General features: G+C 43.5%; 1 protein-coding gene across 6 annotated transcripts in view; it reads right to left on the bottom strand.

The window, feature by feature from the left end:
- Positions 1–20,741, bottom strand: part of LTN1 (listerin E3 ubiquitin protein ligase 1) — a 234,765-nt gene that overhangs the window by 211,627 nt on the left and 2,397 nt on the right. For 5 of the 6 annotated variants that reach the window (XM_085880249.1, XM_085880254.1, XM_085880253.1 and 2 more), the window contains exons 2-9: positions 8,797–9,042; positions 8,554–8,652; positions 8,147–8,377; positions 7,924–7,976; positions 7,143–7,320; positions 6,708–6,881; positions 4,323–4,513; positions 3,505–3,694 (exon numbers count right to left, since the gene is read on the bottom strand). In XM_085880249.1, the coding sequence (XP_085736375.1) occupies positions 3,505–3,694; positions 4,323–4,513; positions 6,708–6,881; positions 7,143–7,320; positions 7,924–7,976; positions 8,147–8,377; positions 8,554–8,652; positions 8,797–9,042 (1,362 nt within the window). The remainder of the gene's footprint in view (positions 1–3,504; positions 3,695–4,322; positions 4,514–6,707; positions 6,882–7,142; positions 7,321–7,923; positions 7,977–8,146; positions 8,378–8,553; positions 8,653–8,796; positions 9,043–20,741) is intronic. The other variant, XM_085880266.1, reaches the window with a different exon arrangement.

Here is a 20,741-nt window from a genome sequence, read left to right as displayed (position 1 = left end):
GTGGGATAGTCAGAGAGATGAAGAAAGTAGGCAGGAGTACAAGGAGTGGCGGCGAAAGGCAAAGAGAGCGGTGGTAAAGGCTAAGAAAAAGGCATATGACGAGCTGTATGAGAAGTTGGATACAAAGGAAGGGGAAAAGGATTTATACCGATTGGCAAGACAGAGGGACCGAGCTGGGAAGGATGTGCTGCAGGTTAGGGTGATAAAGGACGCAAATGGGATTGTGCTGACGAGGGAGGAGAGTATATTGAGAAGGTGGATGGAGTACTTTGAGGAGCTGATGAATGAAGAAAATGAGAGAGAGAGAAAGTTGGAAGAGGTGGAGATAGTGAATCAGGAAGTGGGGTGGATCAGAAAGGATGAAGTGAGGACTGCTATGAAGAAGATGAAAAGTGGAAAGGCGGTTGGCCCAGATGATATAGCAGTGGAGGCATGGAAGTGCTTCGGAGAGATGGCAGTGGGGTTGTTAACCAGATTGTTTAATAAAATCTTGGAAAGTGAGAGGATGCCGGAGGAGTGTAGATCAAGTGTACTGGTTCTGATTTTCAAGAACAAGGGTGATGTGCAGAGCTGTGGAAATTACAGAGGGATAAAGTTGTTAAGCAACACCATGAAGTTGTGGGAAAGAGTAGTGGAAGCGAGGTTGAGAAGAGAGGTGATGATCTGTGAGCAGCAATATGGGTTTATGCCAGGAAAGAGCACCACTGATGTGATGTTTGCTTTGAGAATGTTGATGGAGAAGTAAAGGGAAGGCCAGAAGGAGTTGCATTGTGTGTTTGTAGATTTAGAGAAAGCTTTTGATAGGGTGCCAAGAGAGGAGTTGTGGCATTGGATGAGGAAGTTGGGAGTGGTGGAGAAGTATGTGAGGATCGTGCAGGATATGCATGAGGACAGTGCGACAGCGGTGAGGTGTGCGGTAGGAATGACAGACCGGTTTAAGGTTGCACCAAGTGGGATTGCACCAAGGATCAACTCTGAGCCCTTTCCTGTTTGCAATGGTGATTGACAGGTTGACGGACAAGATCAGACTGGAGTCTCCATGGACTACGATGTTCGCGGATGACATCATGATCTGTAGTGAGAGTAGGGAGCAGGCTGAGGCGAGCCTCGAAAGGTGGAGGTACACACTGGAGAAAAGGGGAATGATAGTCAGTAGGAGTAAGGCGGAGTACATGTGCGTAAATGAGAGAGTGGGTGGTGGTATGGTGCGGTTGCAAGGAGTTGAGGTGAGGAAGGTGGATGGGTTTAAATACTTGGGATCAACTGTCCAAAGAAACAGAGAGTGTGGTGGAGAAGTGAAAAAGAGTGCAGGCAGGATGGAGAAGTGCAGGCAAGATGGGAGGAGAAGAGTTGCAGGAGTGATTTGTGACAGAAGGGTAGCTGCAAGAGTGAAGGGGAAAGAATATAAGACGGTAATGAGACCAGCTATGTTGTATGGTTTGGAGGCGGTGGCGCTCACAAAAAGACAGGAAGCGGAGCTGGAGGTAGCAGTGTTAAAGATGCGATTCTCGTTGGGGGGTGACGAGGATGGATAGGATAAGAAATGGGTATATTAGAGGGACAGCGCAGGTAGGACGGTTTGGAGACAAAGTGAGAGAGGCGAGATTGAGATGCTTTGGACAAGTGCACAGGAGGGAAGTGGAGTATATTGGGAGAAGGATGCTGAGGATGGAGCCACCAGGTAGGAGGAGAAGAGGAAGGCCAAAGAAGAGGTTCATGGATGCAGTGAGGGCAGACATGCGGGCGGTTGGAGTGTCAATGGAAGATGTGGAGGATAGAGCGAAATGGAACCGGTTGATCCGCTGTGGTGACCCCTAACGGGATCAGCCGAAAGAAGAAGATACATACATATATATATATATATATATATATATATATATATATATATATATATATATATATATATATATATATATATATATATATATATATATATATATATATATATATATATATGATACATAGCACGATATCTCAAAAAGTTATGGATGCATTCAGCCAAACTTGGTGGACAGGTTGGGTGTGTGACAAGAACAAGCAGATTCAATCTTGGTGAAGGTGCAGATGCAGATCCGGCCCATAAGGGGGTTACAAAACAAACTGTTCAGCCTGGCGGAGATATGCGTTCTACCGAGTGCCGTTTTAGTTTCCAGCTTTTTTATGAGGGTCAACCCAAAAGTTATCACCCCACTCAGATGAAGTCAACCCATTCATTCTGTCGATGGAACAGAGGGCCTATTGACAAACGCAATTCATGTCACTCTATTTCAGATGATCTATATCCTATTTAATGAAGTTTGTCTTGTGGAAAACAGATTTTTTTTTTTGTTCCAAGCACAGAAGTTCGGAAGTGTCTTTAATGGAAAGGACATGGCCGTGCTAATCTCTGCAGCAGATGCAAAATGCCTTCACACACAAGCTGTTTTTCATTTTCTGGAATAAGTGCAAGTCGCATGGATGTAAATCTGATTTAATATTGTGAATGAGGTAAAACTTGCCACTCCAAGGACTCCACCAAGTTGTAAACATTGCTTTTACTGAACGTCCTTCATTCGAGTTGCCATTATTTTTATTCCCGAAACAAAACAGATATTTTTGAGAAACGGATTTTCCAGATATTTCAGAAATTAATGAGACACAAACAATGTTATTTTGTGATCACACACGCACACCTTATGCCCAAAATGTTGGAGGGGGGGGGTGACAAAACTTTTGGGATGATGCACGTACATCTCAAACTGCTCACCTAAACTCTGACCAACCCCAATTTTTCCCGTAAAACTTGCCAATGGCTACACATCATGACCTGATGATGACTCCCATTATTTTCCATCTTATATAATCACATCCAGTCGCCATGATGCCTCTCCACATTGGCAAAGCACACTCATTAAATACACAGCCCAAGCAAACCCAGAGTATCAAACATGATTTGAAAAAGAAGAACCACTACTTTCGTGTATCTTCATACGCATAGGGCTGCCGAGGAAGATTTCCTCGGCTTGGGAGCACAATCCTGGACTGGTCCAGACTCCGACGCAGAATACTCGAATGGCTCATTCTTCCCATCAAGCTAGTACTTATACGGCTGATCTTGGAAGGATGACAGGCTGAGTCAACCCACCTCGTGTTATTTTATTGGCACGATGGGCTAAAACTCATGATCCTAAGATCTTAAACCAGCCACCTTAACCAGTAAGCCAACACCAGGCTCAATTTGCAAAAGGGATTTGTTATATCTCAGTAGAATTTATATTTTGTGACAAAACCAAAGTCATACTTCCCTTTCTCATGGAATGATGCCCTGCCACAACTATTTGTGGGATGTTCATTCCTAACAATGGCCCATTTCTATTTTTGAAACAGAAAAATATGTAAAATTCCTTTGACTCTTGTAAGAATTACATAAACATGCATTCATTTACACAGACAAACACTCATGACTTCAGATATTTAAAATAATAACCCGACACAGATATGAGGTTTGGGTCACATGGCATGAACCTGCATTCTCAGGAGATCCAAGGCTGATGTAGTTCCAAGTTCATGACTGTTGCGGTCAGTTTCTCCGTCATCAATCCCAGTCACCACTCCAGTGATGAGCCGATGAATCACCAGGAGGAAGCATTCAAAAAAAGCAGTCACAATGGCAGAGCGTTCAAGCACTCCCACCATGACATTCTCACTGCAGAGCCTAAAGGGACATCATCCAGCTTCAGTGCCAATTATATAATCAAGATCATCTTTTACAAGACTTCACCTCTTCTAGGATACCAAATTCTGCAATGACATTCCTCATTATAATCAGCACAACAATGGTGATCCCCTTCTAAAGTACACCAAATTGATTTCAACCGAATGGTGAGAACAACTCGGTGACTTGATCTTAGTGGATGGGCATCCCACAGGTTCTGGGTTCAAATCTGGATGAAGGCGACAGGGTTTAAGGATATGGATTTAAAGTTTCCATAAAATGAAGCAGACTCAGAATTACCCGATTATTATATTTATATTGCCAGTAAAAACCCAGATTCTCACGACTGACCTTCAGGAAAGAGTCCGACTCTACATATTCAGCCAGTCCACACTATGTGGTTGACTTTTGATATCCTAAGGGAAACTTGGAATTGCCACCAAATACTGACCAATGAAAAGACAGTGCAACCAATCAAAATAAACAAACGTCACCACTCCCCTCGTGCAAACATAAACCAGAAAGATAAAATACAAGTTGCTGCCCCCTGCTGGTCAGTCGCCGTGGAAACACCCAAGTCCATCCCTTATCAGGAACAAAATCCAAAGGCTTGATATAAGCAACAAACCCTTGCAGCAAGTTTCCAAAGAAAGTGGAGTTCAGATCAGGAGGGACGGTAGTGCCACGTGCAGGTAAAAGAGAGAATAGGGGCAACAGGTAAGGGAAAGTGAGTGCAGCTGAGCCATGGCCGCCAGCACGCAGGACAGCCCACAGCTTCGGTAAGAATCCTTTTTGGAGATTCACGTATTTCCAGCAGTCCTGTCAAATGGATAACACAACCGGACAAAATGTGCAGTCAGACACCTAAGAAAAGAGCCAAGAAGCTCAACATTTGGCAGGAACACAGAATACTTAAAAGCCTCATGACAAAAGGATTCAACAAAGAATAGTCAAAACTAAAACTTCAGTTGCATGCAACATATGAAAAAAATTAAAATCACAACATTGTTACTTGCAACATCACCAAAGACTTGCATCAAGTTCAATAGTCCTTGAGAAAAATTTTCTGAAAACAATACAATATGTGAAAAAAAAATTAAATAAGGACCATTAAAAACAGGGTTTATTCAAATATGTTGCAAAGACAACTTTAACAAGAGACTACATTGAATAAATGAGGAGAACAGACAAGAAAACTGAGTTTCAATTTTATTTCAGTTTTGATGGATGGGGTCATGATGGACACAACTTATGCTGAGGCTGACTGCCTTTAAATAGGTATTTCAAAAAGGCCCAGGTCCCAAATTGTGCTCTTCCTGTACCCATCCTACACCTCCTCACCAAAAACACATCCTATGTCTGGCACACCACCCTCATTTACAAATCATAAGGAAATAGTCGTATCTAAGGTGCCCTCCTAAATTGGCTATCAGATTTTCTGTGTGCTCACCAGTGTTGGGCACCGATAACCAGAAAGTTAACTTCGATACAAAATAATCCGATAACCCCAATTTTTAAGTCTGATAACGATAATACAAAGTTATCGGAAGTTAACGATAATCCGATAACGATAACTACTTTTTAACAAAAATTCAAAAAAACCAGGAAAAAGCTTCAAAACCCAGAGAAAAGGCTTATTTATGCTAAACCCAAGATAAAAGAATAAAATAAGCATTATGCATCTTTTTAAAGTCTATGACACTATGTGCTGTTCGTAACAAAACAAAAAAAAAAAAATAGTAATTTTTTTTTAATTTTTAATTCTTCAATTTTAATGTATTTCCAACAAACACGAATCGTTTTTTTGGTAATTACGTAAAGATTGGTATTCCCGCCAATAAACCGACGGTTCTTCCATGCTCGTAGTACTTATACAGTGCCTCGGCATTTTTTGGCGTAGGCTCGCATCGCCATCGAGGAGTGCCGTGCGCATGCGCATAAAACTGTGTGAGCACAGGCTCCGCCCCTTGTGCAAGTTTAATCTCGCGGGAAGTTGACTCGTTGTGTTGTTCTATTTCCTAAATCATGGCGGCGTCGGATCTCATCGTTCTGATGGTGATGTTACCTGATGGTGAAAAAAAGTAAAACGATAAAAATGTTATCAGACAAAAAATTAATGGACATTATCAGACTAAAAAAAAAAAAAAAAATCGAGTTATCAGAAGTTAACTGGTCCGATAACGATAAATGGAAGTTTACTTCCGATAATAGTCCGATAAAAAAGTTAACTTCGATAATTATCTGTTATCGGATTATCGCTTTTGTGCCAAACACTGGTGCTCACAATACTATTTGATGCTCCACCTCTGTAATCTAGAGGCTGGTATCCCTCAGGGTAGTGTTCTGGACCAATTCTGAACAACTGATCATCTCCCTGTAACACGTTTTAGTGCAAGAATGACAAAAGTCTCACTTTCTTCCTCTGTTAGGCCCAGCAGGTAAATTCCCCAATATATTTCTGTGGTCAACCTCAGGGAAAGGTGCAGTATCTTTGGAACTCCTGGGACTTGGGCAAATTATATCTCTAAGCTGGCTTCCAAAGATGGCCACTGCCTCGGAATTCTCCGCAAGAGAAAGTCCTTCTTTTGCACTTGCTGAGACCAGGTTCTGACCATTTAATAGCTCTCCTTATGCTTTGGTGTCATGCATGTGGTATCATCCCACTGGTTTGCTTTTACCCTATTCTATCTCTTGATCCACTGCCCCTGTCAGTCTGCTCCTTCATGAACTTGTATAAAAAAAATGGCTGATACAGTCACTGCATAAAAAAGTTTAACATTCGATACTCAATAATCATGATTATTCTTCTTCATGAAAAAGATGCCCAAAGTCAGTCTTCCTCGTCTTTCATGATGAGGTGGCTTGTGCTATGTTGGTGGGAGTAACTAGGGCATCGGGGTTAAAATTAATGACAGCAGATATTTACCCATTTTAAGAAAGACAACCCAAGTGATGAAAGATAAAAATCTTGAAAACACAAAACTGTAAGAAATGATCTATTCATGCTCCTTACTGTGATGGAGGTAGCTGCACCGAGGGCAGCCTTCCAGGCCGGGAGCCGGGCTACCGGATCGTTCTCATCCAGGGCAAGCAAAGCGACAGGGCACAGGCGTGCGGCTTCTTTACACGCAGCCCCCTTTGCGTATTGGCAGCAAGTGGCCACTGCTTCGAGGGCTGCTCCACGTACCTGAAAAGCCATATCAGATGCTCCATTAATAATAACTCAACAAATTACAATCACAAAAGCAATGGCCCATTTCTATTTGTGAAATGGGCTTTTGTTCGACGTATAAGTGACAAGTCACACCCATGCCCTGTTGAGTGACCAAACATGAAGGTGGATGCAGTTTCAAAATTAAATTTGAATTTGCAAGATGCAAATAGGTAAATGCAATGAATTTGCCAAAATCAATACCTTGTCAATAAATGTATTTGCCATCGTGTTTACCTGTGCGGTTTTATGTCGAGCCAGCTTCCAGAACTTGGCATGGCCCAGGATTTCAGCAACAGAGTGCTCGACAAGCGAAAGCTCACCGGCAGGCAGGAGGGAGAGGCAGTGAGCGAGAGCCAAAAGAGATGCAGAAATAACACGCTCGTACTTTGCTTGCTTCTCCTCTGCTTCTGTCCTGTGGCACAGGAAATGACTCATGATCAAAATTATCAACAAGAAGCATTCCTTGCCTGGGCTCAAGCTCACAAGAAAACTTTTACTATATCAACATTTCCACTTCAATGTTACCTGTTTCCATCATCAATCTGTTTCCATTTTTTCCCCCACCCCATCTTGACCCCTCAGACAGCAAGTCCCACCCCTGGGGCATGAACTGGGGGTCAAATCCAAAAAATCGTTGCATATTTCAAGCATCCCTTAATGTTAATCGCATATACAAAGTTTCATTAAAACGTGTTTAAAAACGTGCCCATAATTGCATTTTTGGGTGTTCGACCTTTTGACCCCAAGCCAGAGGATGGGGCCCAAAATTATACACATTTATGCCATGTGGTGATCATAATTACCAAGTTTGATGAATTTCTGCACAATCGTTTAGGAGATCACGTGATGGACAGACGACCAGACAGACAGAGCAGGACAGATGGACAACCAGACAACCAGACAGGCAGCCAGACAGACAGAGCAGATTACAATATCCCCCTGTCTGTTTTTTTTGGGGGGTGGGGGGGTTCCAAAAATCGTGGGAATAAAAATAAAATGATTCGAAAGTACTCACTGAGTGTCACTGAGACTCTCTGGCGTTTGCTTGAACAGATTGTCAGTGATGTGCTGAAGAAAAGGAAATTTTGATAAAGATGCAAGTAATCAATTACATTCATAACAGCAGCTGTAAATTAATCTCAAAGACTTCAATGAATGTGCATAATGAATACACGACGTTCTAAACACAATCTTTATCGGATGAGGTACAGTGCTGGCTTTGCCACACCTTGCCTCACCGTCAGAATGCTGTCTTTGCAGAAGTCCAGAACATGAGGTTGGCGAGCTAGCGGAAAGGCCACACGGAAAGCCTCACGAGCAGCCGAAGCAGCTGGCGCGTGCGGATCATTCTGTGCCACTAACCAGGGGCCCATGATAGCGCGGAGATGAGGGGCTAGGTCTCTGCCAACTCGTGCAGCAAGACGCCCATGTGTTGTCTGTGTGCATTCGCGTACTCGTCGCTCACTGTCCTGTTGGGTTATTATCATAACAAAGCAAAATGCAGTGCACACTCACATCAGAGGAATAAGCAAGAAGCACAATCTTTAATTACTCATTAATCATAAAACATATGTGTTTGTAAGGGTTAAAATTTAGTTAGTTGAAGGGGCTGTAAAGGTAGTCAAATAAAGGTGATGCCACAAACCAAGGACAGTCGGCTGTAGATCCGTGGCCAATAAGGAAGGACGGCCTTCACAGCCTCTGAACTTTTCTCTGAGAAGAGCAGCAATGTCTCCTGCATTGCCTACAGCCCAGAATATCAGAAACCATCCAAGTAATCACACCATGAAAGGGTATTCAAAGTAAAGGAATTACTGAAAGGTATAGTATTAAAGAGCAAAATGAGCAAATGACCGACGGAGAAAACAGGTTCTTGTGGATGCGTCACCTTGAGACGAGTTGTGCCATCTCTCTTAGAGAGTTTCCTCAATGCAAGACGGATATCCCCATCTATCACAACTTCAGAATCATCTGGGACCAGTGCTTGGCGAGATCCTTCCATGACTGGGACAGAAGGGATGCCGGTCGATCCAAAAGAAGCCCCAAAAGAAAGGTCTGCCCCAAAGACCATAAGTGGAGGGAGGGAAACACCATCCCTGGCAACCAATTCAGCTGCTCTGGCACTGCTTGAAGGCTGGATAACAGAAGGTCACTTCCATCACAAATGGTCACGTTTTTGTCACCAAGATTTGGGGCAGAAGCAGGAAAATACACAACTATTTCACGACAGGGCCTTTCACCAATTAACCAGGTGAATGAAAAGGTGCAAATTTTTTTGGTTATTTTTCATTAACACGCAGAACACACCATGTCACGTGCTCAAAAGGCACACATTTATTCTTTGCCTCGTAACCGAGTCAGTTAAATACCCTTGTACAACTCGATCGCGTCCACCCTGATAAAACTAATCAAAATAGTGCTTTAATGAAGGTGTGTGAAAATAAGGACAAAATATATTTAAAGAAGAATCAATTCAATTACAATGAAGGTCTGTGAAGTTTTAAATATCAGTCACAAAGTAAATATTGCATACAATAACATCAACTGACACAAACACATATCACACACACACACGTATAGACATATAAAGATATATATATATATATATATATATATATATATATATATATATATATATATATATATATATATATATATATATATATATATATATATATATATATATATATATATATATATATACAAGCATATACCCGTGCTCCGCACGGAATAGAATGGGTGGCAAAAGGTGGATGAGGCATAATATTTGATGTTATGGGAAGCTTTGGAGGGTGTCATTAGGGATGTGATGCACTATGGTTACCTTTCCTTAGTTTTCTAAAGAACCTCCCTGTCGATGACATTTTGGGTGAGTGTCTTGTTGCTGAATAGTCATTGTGAGCAATTATTGTCCACTTTGATAGATATATAGGAGTAACCTCTTGCACGTGAAAATGCAACGTATAGTTGGCCATGGGAGAACACAGGGGCTGGGAGGTATATTCCGAGTTTGTCAAATGGTTGGCCCTGGGATTTATTTATGGTCATTGAGTATGCGAGTCTGACTGGAAATTGCATCCTCTGCAGTGTGACTGGAAAGTTGGCGTCTGATGGGGCAAGTTTAACATGATATAGGCCTAGCCCTAGACTGAACAGGAGCAGTGGAGGGTGACCGAGAATCAGAATACAAATTTCAATGAACGGCACTTTTTGGCGCATATCCGACGATCAAACACTGCTGGATGCTTTAATTTGAAGATCACACACGCAAGACACAACACAGGTAATGATGGCGGTTGAGAAACGTCAAATTACGCGCAGATGTGAACAGAAATAATTTTTTTTTAATAAATCTTTACTTTAAATACAATGTTTCTTGTTACATTTTTGTGTCAAATTCACCTTCTGAGGTAGTCAGCATGTGCAGAAGAGGATTTTGCATTGTAGACGCCGTTTTCGAGGAGTGGCATTACACCTCTCGGTAGTGACGGTCTGTCGACGACAGACGTAATGACATCAGCGAATGACCGATGATGTCATGATGGAATTACCCCTCTCAGCGGTGACGTCACATGTCACCATGCAAACGAACGTAAAAATTAGAAAATCGCCCAAAATTCCAAAACGTGTCCGTCTGGCGTGATCTCACATAGCCCATGCTGTTCATTAGACCACAGAGCACCCGCATGCCGAAAGTGGTGACAATCCGTCCGGCAGTTTTGGAGGAGATACGTCAAATTACACGCAGACGTTAACAAAAGTAATATATAGATGTATGTGTGTGTATATATATATATATATATATATATATATATATATATATATATATATATATATATATATATATATATATATATATATATATATATATATACACACATATATATATATATATATATACACATATATATATATATAGTTATGGCTGTGGAAATTCGCAAAGCATCATATAGGTCCTTAGATCAGTTATGTCGATAAGTGTGTGTTCAGATAGATTTCCCCACCGATGTCTAAGGGCTGTGAATCTTCAGTTAGCCGTTTTTCTTTTGCTATCGTTATTTTGGACCAACCGCTTCACAACAACCACTTACACCACCAACATCGCTCTCATCAACCGCTTCACAACAATCACCTCCACCATCAACATCGCTCTCACAACCGCCTTCACACAACCACCTTCTCCACAACGCCAACAAGAGCCACCATCTCCTAAACCGCATCTCCCACAATACCCAACAACGAAACAACATCGCTTCACCTTAAACTCCACGGCGCCGCCATCTTTGCGCCGGCCACGACAAGGTCGCTACAAACAAACGCGGTGGTTTCCTTGTTGTTAGCGATGGTGATTTCTACCACGTCCGCTCTCCCTTCAGCGTCGATGATCTCTACCACGTCCGCTCGCCCCAAACCTCGCCTCGGAATTCGGATCAGGAGAGCGAGAGGGGCGGAGCCAGTGGGGGTCAGAGGTGAAAGAGCGGAGATCAGATCTCGCCTCACGAACCCTATAAAAAAGCGCGGAGTGCCGGTCGAGTCGAGTCGGTCAGGGTTTGGAGCGGTGTGAGGAGCGGAGCTCGAATCCAGTGGAGGGCAGTGGAAGTCCGGGTTCGCCGAGGAGACGGAGTGGGGAGCACAGCAGGCCGGCAGTGCCATGCATAACGGCGTGTTGTGTGAGACGTGGAGAGGTTGCCAGCCAGTAGCGAACGGTCCGAGGTGATTGGGCTTCGGTACAGTCTGAACAGCGCTGAGGGACGGACGGGCTCTTAAGGAGAGCATCAACTCTGAAAGAGCATAAGACCCGTTCGTTCCTCTGAGGCGTTGCCGGCTGGGCCCGAATCACCAGGCCGTCAGACGAGGCCTGGGCCGGACCGCAGTCACGACAGCTGCCGTGGGGACGGGACGTAGCGGGTCGCCCCAGCGAGGTGAAGGTAATCAGCGCGGCCTCGCGGAGCCTCTGCAGTCTACACGGCTCCATGTCTATAAAGACCCAAAGAGGTCCAGTCAACCCCTCATCTGTCCTGGGGTTTTTCCTTGCTTTTGAATGAACGTTGTGGCGCCACGTCTGTAAGTGGAATTGTTAAGTGTGTACATAATAGATAGATTCTAGTGGCTCTCTTGCATTGCTTTTGTTGGTTGTATACTTGCGTGTGCGTTCGGCCTTGCATAATTCCCATTGCTGCATTGATTGACGTGCATGCCTGCATATGTGCTTATTCAATAAATGTGCTTGTTTAAATGTCAACCGTTCGTTGTGTCCTCTTTCCATAATTGAACTGCCATATTGCACTCGGAATATAGTTGGTTTTTAAATAGCCGGTAAAGTGATCGGGTCCAACGGGGCTCGCGATAACACCCCGCTCGGTTATCCCAAAATGGAGCGAGCTGCTTAAGCGGCTCGTGTCCCAGCGGCCCCATTGAGGTACAGTCTCTCGGTAGTCTGCCCACGCGAATAATTAGGTATATCGACAATTCAGCGATTGACCCTGTCGCGCGCGGGTAGAATATTGACGAGGCTGTGGTGTGCTTAAAACACACACCCGTGGCTGGTTTCCGGCGTTGATCCGGAAAGCCGCGACTGGATTGTCCGTTCGGTGGGCGAAGCGGCCGCGATTAGTCAAATGCGGTCGTTCGCACGCCGGTGGGCGAGAATCCACAACAATTTATATGTATGTTTATATATATATATATATATATATATATATATATATATATATATATATATATATATATATATATATATATATATCAGGGTTCATACAGTACTGATTGAATGAAATTCCAGTTTTTCAGGAATTTTCCAGGACAAATTGTCATTTTCAAGGAAACATAATACTCGTGTTATACCTTGTGTTCAACAATTTACTGATTGATGGAATGCACAAAATTCTATAATGAGTTTTTTTATTAATTGTTTTCATGATTGAAATGCAATACATGTAAGTAAAGGCAATTTCACCCAATACTGTTTTACTGTATGAAACATGAAAACGTATATATTAATAAAATAACTATAAATCTTTGCTAACAAAACAAAACACTTTTGCATACTTTCTCAACTTTTTTGCATGAACAAGCATTTACAGATACATGTATGTATCTTAAAAGTCCTAATTGAACTGCAATATGTGAACGAAAAAGGCAATTACACACAGTACTGTTTTACTGCATGAAACATGAAAACGTATATATTAATTTAAAAAAACTACAAATCTTTGGAAAAACAAAACACTTTTACAAACATATCTAAAAAGCCATAATAAAGCTGCAATATTTAAAAGCAATTTCACACAACAATGTTTTATCGTATGAGACAAGAAAATGTAAATATTAATAAATCTGGGAAGAAAATACTTTTTACATACTTTCTCAGTAGTTTTTGCATTTAATGTCAGGTCAGGTCAGGTATGGGAGCATGTGCCAGAACAGCGAGTCACTGCGTCCACTTTCCGCCGGTACTCCAGGGGCCTCCGTCTGGCCTTCCCCCAGGCAGGTGCCAGGCCCATCCCCATCTCCTTGAGATGATGGTCAACCTGCTGCAACCACGAGGCACGTGGTCGGCCCATTGGCCTCCTCCACTCACGACACTCCCTCGCTGAGAGAATCTGGTGAGCAGGATCAGCGTCAGGAAAACGAGCCACATGTCCATACAGCCGCAACTGACGCTCCCGGATCATGCAGGTAACAAATCTCATCCGAGTCTCTCTCAACAACCGCTCGTTGGACACAAAATCTGACCAGCGATAGCCAAGGATTCTTCGAAGAGACCTGGTACCAAAGGAATTAAGTCTCCGACTCAGATCCTTGGTCAGAGTCCAAGTCTCGCATCCATAGAGCAAGACTGGAAGTACCAAGGACCTGAAGACTCGGGTTTTCGTCCTCCTGCACAGGTACCGGCAGCGCCACACCCCATGATCCAGTGAATCCACGACTCCCCAGGCCCGACCCAGACGTCTATTGAACTCTGACTCACAGCCAGCAGAGACATGAATATCACCGCCAAGGTAAGTGAATCTCTCCACGACCTCAACATCCTCACCACAAACAGACACAGACAGGACAGGACAGCATGTCATTGAAAGCCTGGATCTTAGTTTTGACCCAAGAAACCCGTAATCCCAGCGGCTCAGACTCCTCATTCAGCACCTCGAGGACCCCCAAAAGAATATCTAAAGTCTCCGCAAAGATGACTGCTTCATCTGCGAAATCAAGGTCCGAGATCTTGACATTCCCAAACGATGCACCGCAGCTTGATCTTTCCGACATCCTCCCTAAAATCCAGTCCATACAAGTGCTGAAAAGTGTGGGGGCCAGTACACATCCCTGACGAACTCCAGTAACAACTGGAAATAAGTCAGAGATGGTACCACCACACTTCACAGCACTCTCAATACCAGAGAAGAGTTCAGACATCAGATCGATCAGTTTTGGTGGCACCCCACGAAGACAAAGGTGGCTCCAGAGGGCATCCCGATTCACTGAATCGAACGCTTTACAGAGATCAACATAGGCTGCAAGCAGCCCCTGCCGAAACTCTCGTCTGCATTCGGTGAGGACCCGAAGAGCAAGGATACAGTCAATCATTGACCTCTTTGGTGTAAAGTCTGACTGCTCTGGACGCTGGTGCTCAAGCAGATGGTGGCGAACCCTATCAAGAATTATCCGAGCAAAGACCTTGCCCGGCACTGAGAGCAGCGTCACCCCTCGGTAGTTGTTGCAGTCTTGGCGATCACCCTTCCCTTTCCAGAGAGGGACAACAAGGCCCCTCTTCCAATCAGTTGGGATGATGCCTGTGTTCCAGGCAGAGCACAAAACTGCATGCAACAACATGAGTGCAGCATTTCCACCAGCCTTGGGAGGTTCAGCATGGATGCTACAGATCCCTGGAGCTTTACCCCGTTTCAACCGATTCACCGCAGCCCGTGTTTCCACAAGCGAAGCTGGACCACAGGTGATTAGAGGGTCAGCAACAGGGATTGTAACACCCTTGACGTCCAACTCGACAGCTGGGGGATCAGCCTGGTACAACCGCTCAAAGTAACCGGCCCAGCGGGCCTTCACTTCGGACTCCTCTGTCAAGAGCCTACCACTCTCTGCTCTAACTGCAGTGCTCCGAGGGATGGGCTTGGATGAACGCAATGCGCGAATTCCCCTGTAAGCGGGACGAGAATCACCTGTCCACAGGTGATGCTCTTCCCCCTCACAGATTCCTCGCACATAGGCCTCCTTGTCGACCCTTAGTGCACGTACAGTTTTACACCTCAGCTCCCTGAACAGCTCAGCTCTGCCATTCAGCCTGGCCCTGCGACTCTGCTCAATGGTATCCAGTGTCCCTTGAGAGACAAAATTCTTCTTTGCCCTGCGGTGAGTTCCAAGACATCTACCCGCAACATCAAGGAAGGTGGTCTTGAAGGCACTCCACAACTCTTCAAGACCCCCCAAAGCACCCAGACACCCAAAATGTCCACTCAGCCTGTTCGCAAACTCCTCAGCTACTCTCTCATCCTTGAGCTTGCCAACATCCTGACTTTAATGTCACTTGTTATCAATAAGTCACCTTTGTTGAACTGACTAGCATGTCATACGTCAGTGTCACAAGCACTTACAGGTTTCTCAGAAGCCTAACGTTTTCTACCACAAGTTTCTCCAACTCTATTGGTTCACGGGTGCCAGCAGTGACCACTATTTATGTTGTGTCTGTGTGTCTGTCTGTTTGTGACTCTCTCCAGAGCATAGCTCCATGATGTTTGATGCGATATTGATGAAACTTGGACACAAGCTAGATATCATGGTCCAGTTGTGTCTTTTTGTATGAGGGGCGTCCAACGCCTCTTGTGGGCAGAGCCACACCCACTTGAACTTTTTATTTTTATTTTTTATTTTTCTAGATTTATTTCTCGCAATTTCATTTCCTCGAAGCTGTGCGAAATGTCCATAAGTACAACATATAAAAAATCCGATTTGATTTGGTCAATTTTGACGGAAGAGATAGGTTTTTATGGTAGGGCTTTCCCAAAAGCTTCCACTAACTCAATTGTACCTATCGTGGCATTGTTCAATAATGCCCGCGAACCATCGTCACCTCACAACTAGTCAATTCTTTTTCTTTCTTTTTGGAGGACTCTCTCAAACTGTTAGCTTTACTAACAAATGACAAATCTCTCTCTCTCTCTCTCTCTTTCTGCTCTCAATGAAACTCGTCCGCCGTTTTTTGCATCGAGTCAACGTCTGTTTTGAGTCTTTTTTGGTGCGATTTTAAGTCCGACAAGTCTGGAGACGGCAATGGTTCACGAGCGGTATTTGACGATGTAGATTGTTTCAGAAGTCAAGGATGAGACAATGTGATAATTTTTGACCAAGTTATAAAAATGATCAACATGATGTGGTACGGGTGACGGGTAATGAGCTGCAAAATGTCGAAAACCCGGTTTCATTTAACAACTTTCAAAATTTGACCTTTGCATAACCTTTAAAGGTCACAAAACAAGGTTGTGGACATTAAAATAAGGAAACAGGATACGTGCTATAGCTTATTGGAGTTAGTTCATACAAGAAGGTCAAAAACCTGGTTTGATTCCCACAACTTTGAAAATTTGACCTTTGTGAACTTTAAAGGTCAACGAGCAAGGATTATGACCTTTGGTGCAAAACTTCCTCTGGAACATTCCAGGAACAATATAACGTCATATAGGCTATATGTCATTTCGCACTCCTCGGATTATCCATACTTGGATGAAATGAGCGTAAAAACAAACTTGAAGGGGGCGCCACAGGCAAGGTGTTCGAGATAGAGCAAAATGGTTTCAAGACTTTAGGTGGGGAATGACCTCAAGATTATGCATAAAAATATTGTCATCCTCGCTCTCAAAGTTTAGGCGGTCGTATGATTTTTATGTCAAAATTCGCAATTTTCTAAGTTTTTGACCTTGGGATGAAAATGAAAAATCGAGCTCCGTGGGGCTATGCAGGTGCCATTGGGCAAACCAAATACCGAAAACCCCTGCCAGATTCAACAAACCCCCTCGGAGAAGATGGATTTTTATGTCAAAATTCGCAATTTTCTAAGTTCGTGACCTTGTGACCTTGAACTTGAGACGAAAATGAAAAATCGAGCTCCGTGGGGCTATGCAGGTGCCATTGGGCTAACCAAATACCAAAACCCCTGCCAGATTCGACAAACCCCCTCGGAGAAGATGCAAATTGAAATCGGCTACCCCCTAAAAACACATGTTTTTTGGGCGTGGCTCCGCCCATAATGGGCGCACCACGCCCATTCTCAGGAAAACGCAACTAGATCATGATATAAACCTCCCACCAAAATTTTATCAGGATTGGATCAAAACCCACGGAGCTATGCTCGGGACAGACAGACAGACAGAGACAGACAGACAGACACACAGCAATAACGAATATAGTGGTGACTTACTTTTTCGTGAACCAATAATTCTCCTTCTATCATTCGTTTTCTGTCCGAGACAGAGGCCAGCTGTTTATTTTGCTTCTGCTCATCCAAGTAATCTTGGTACTTCCTTCGTGCAGCACTTGCAGACAATAGCAGCTTCTTGTCGAGTTCAACTTTCTGCAACCCTCCGACATTGTGAAGATGATCAAAGATTACTCTCTGTGCAATGAAGGACTCGTCTCAGCTTTTCCACCTCAATTTCTTTGTTTATCGAGAAGCCCCTTTCAACTGTAGCCTGTCCATGGGACAGTAGCAAAAGTTGTCTCACAACCTCCCACAGATTACTGAACTCCAGCTTTTTTGCAATGTGTGCATGCCACAGATGGTCAAGGCGATCTTTCTTTCGATCGAAGTGTGCGTGTTTTCCTGAAGTGTCAGTCAGATATCTTGAGTACTGGCAGACAGTCTCATCGCCATTTTTTGGTGTTATCCACTTGGCGTCACAAAGGGCACTCACTGTTCTGCGCATGTAGCGGGTGGCTACTTCCTTTTCGTTGAAATGTCTTGGGTCCAGACATGCTAAGTGTCTGGCAAGGGCATATTTGATTGGTGCCTTTTCAATCAGCTTTGACACTAATTCCACAAGAAGCCATCTGCATTCATTGCGAAACTCGAAAACTGCTCTATCGGATGCTTTCTTGGAGCGAACAGCTTCTTTCAGAGCTTTGTCGGCAGCCAGTCAAATGCCAATCTTGGACAGATCGGCGTAGTCGTCATCTTTTCTTACATCAAACGACGCCAGCTTTACATGTGTGAGAGGTTCTGTGACTGAGTGCTTCACAAATCTCTGAAGTAAGCTTTGTATCAACTCATGCAAATCAAGTGAAATAAAAGGCAACAAGGGCCGATCATCTTGACGGGTTGTCAGGAATGGCGAAATTTCCTGGGATACGGCAAAGAAGAATTTCAATCTTGCCAGCGCGAGGGGAGTTTGAACAAATTTTTTTACAGTGGAAAAGGACTGGTTGTCAGGGTTAGGAACTGATTATTTTCTCACTTCTCCAACATACTTGCAAACACTGTCCCATATTTCTATCGCTCTTTGTGTGCAGGAGTGAGTTGTCTAACCATCTTGTTTTGCATAATTTTAGCGGTAGCTTGGTGCCATCTGTGACACGAAGATAGTCCTCTCTACGCGCAGGTGAGTCACGAAACAGGGTGTATAGGGCCCTTAAAAGTGAAGAAATTCCTATCTCCGACTTCTCCACGACGGTCTGAAATGCGCCATAGAGGATGTGCAGTCCACATGAGCCGATATCCAACAAGGATTTCCCGTAATTTGTCTCCATTTGTGATTGCTTGCTGCGATGGAACTTCCAATTCACGTTGGGCCCGTCCATGCTGATCTGTATCAGGTTGCGTGGATTTAAACCCTCCAACATGGTGTTAAATTCCTCTAGCATGTCATCAACAGTACAATGGCCGACAAACCTTGAATCCAAGTATCGTGATTTTACCTCATCATTGTTCCAAATACGGATGTAAAAATCCATCTGCCTCTTCTGATTTTTTTTATTCAAGGACTCATCAAAGAGGAGCACATAACTGCTGTTAACCTTTTGTTTCAGAAGCGCTTTGAAGTGCGGTGCAAGACCAAATATGTTTAAGTAAAAAGCCTTCTTTTCTGCACATTGAAATTGTGATGCAATGCCGCTATCTGGGAACATCATGTGAAAGAGTGTTCCAATACCTTGACAGGACCTGTATGATTGGTGGGACTCTATAACATGTAAAGCCCAAAGAATCTCTGCCTTTAGCACCTCATCCTTTGTGACAAAGTCCTGTATTGTTGTTGGTCTCGGTGCAGCAGTAGTTGCTGTGCTGGCTGGTGCCGTTCTTACATCAACTTACCTATATCTGCAGATCCACTGTAACATAGTTCATATCACAATTTATTAAATACATCAGCAGTCATCAGTAATATAAAAAAATATTCTCTAAATTCAAACCACAACTTTAAAATGCGCATATCTACAAATGCGCATAAGAAATCGAGAAATTATTAGAATACACGAAGTCATCACTCTCCGGAAGCCTGTACATTGTAACCCGTAATGGGGAACGCGACTGAGCTTCCCTTGCCCATTGGCCACGCCCACGCAACAACGTGTCTTGTCATTGGTTTGGTAAATAAATGGCCATAACTTGGGAGGCACTTGTCCGATTAATATCAAACCTTGAAAAGGCACATCCTCAGGTCCCCAGCAATATACCTGGCAAGTTTCAATTAGATAGGACCAGTGGTTGTCGAGAAACAGCGGTCACACACACACACACACACACACACACACACACACACACACACACACACACACACACACACACACACACACACACACACACACACACACACACACCAAATCAAGTCTCACTCACATTATGAGACTTTTGAAATGACGTAATCCACCACAGAATGCTTGGCACAGATGTGCAGTAACCCCGAGCAACAGCGGTCATCAGGACAGGGAATGTATGTTGTGCAAGGCAGATCAGGATTGTTACTTAAAATGGCTCAAAAAGCTTCTAAAATAAGTCGAAAATACTTCGAAAAGTACCTGAGAGAAAGGGGTGTGCCGAAACACAACAAAAGACTTGGAGAACTTCTCATCAACTCGGACAAAAAGTTGATATCTTGCAGCCCGTACTGCAAAAACTCCTGACGATGTGGGACCATGCAAGGGCTGTGGACGATCGCATTCCACCCGACTTCCCGATCATCCTTGTCAGTATAGTAAGTTGACTTTGTATCTTGTGGTATTACTTTGTGTGAACATGGCAGGCATATATATATATATATATATATATATATATATATATATATATATATATATATATATATATATATATATGTTTAGCCCAATCTCTCAATGGCGAAGAATCACTTAAAAATTATCGGATCCTCATTCAGATTCGGATCGTCACCAAAGTTGGATCAATTCTTTCTTGTCACAACACCAAGTTTCATCCGAATCCATCCACAACTTTTTGAGATATCGTGCTATATATTGTTTTTGGTCCCATCTATCAATGTTGAAGAATCAAAGAAAAAATGATAGTTGCCAGATCCAGATCCAGATCCAGATCTTCAGCAAAATCTAATCGATCTTCCTTGTCACACACCCAACCTGCCCACCAAGTCTCGTCCGAATCCGTCCACAACTTTTTGACGTATCCAGCACATAAACAGATAGTGACAGACAGACAAACAAAGAAAGACAGAGAGGGATGAAAACATCACCTACTTCACCTTCGGTGGCGGAGGTAAATGATGTAGAATCGATGATAATCATGAGAAACCCAGAAGGTAAGTGGGCAATTCCAAAGTGCACACAGATTGAAGTTACAATGGGAGAAAACCATCCTACACCACAATT

Source organism: Eptatretus burgeri, chromosome 1, assembly GCF_056783735.1.
Source record: "Eptatretus burgeri isolate ZD-2024b chromosome 1, Ebu_testis_v1, whole genome shotgun sequence".
In the NCBI taxonomy this organism is placed as follows: Eukaryota; Metazoa; Chordata; class Myxini; order Myxiniformes; family Myxinidae; genus Eptatretus; species Eptatretus burgeri.
This window is presented reverse-complemented; position numbering and strand designations above follow the sequence as displayed.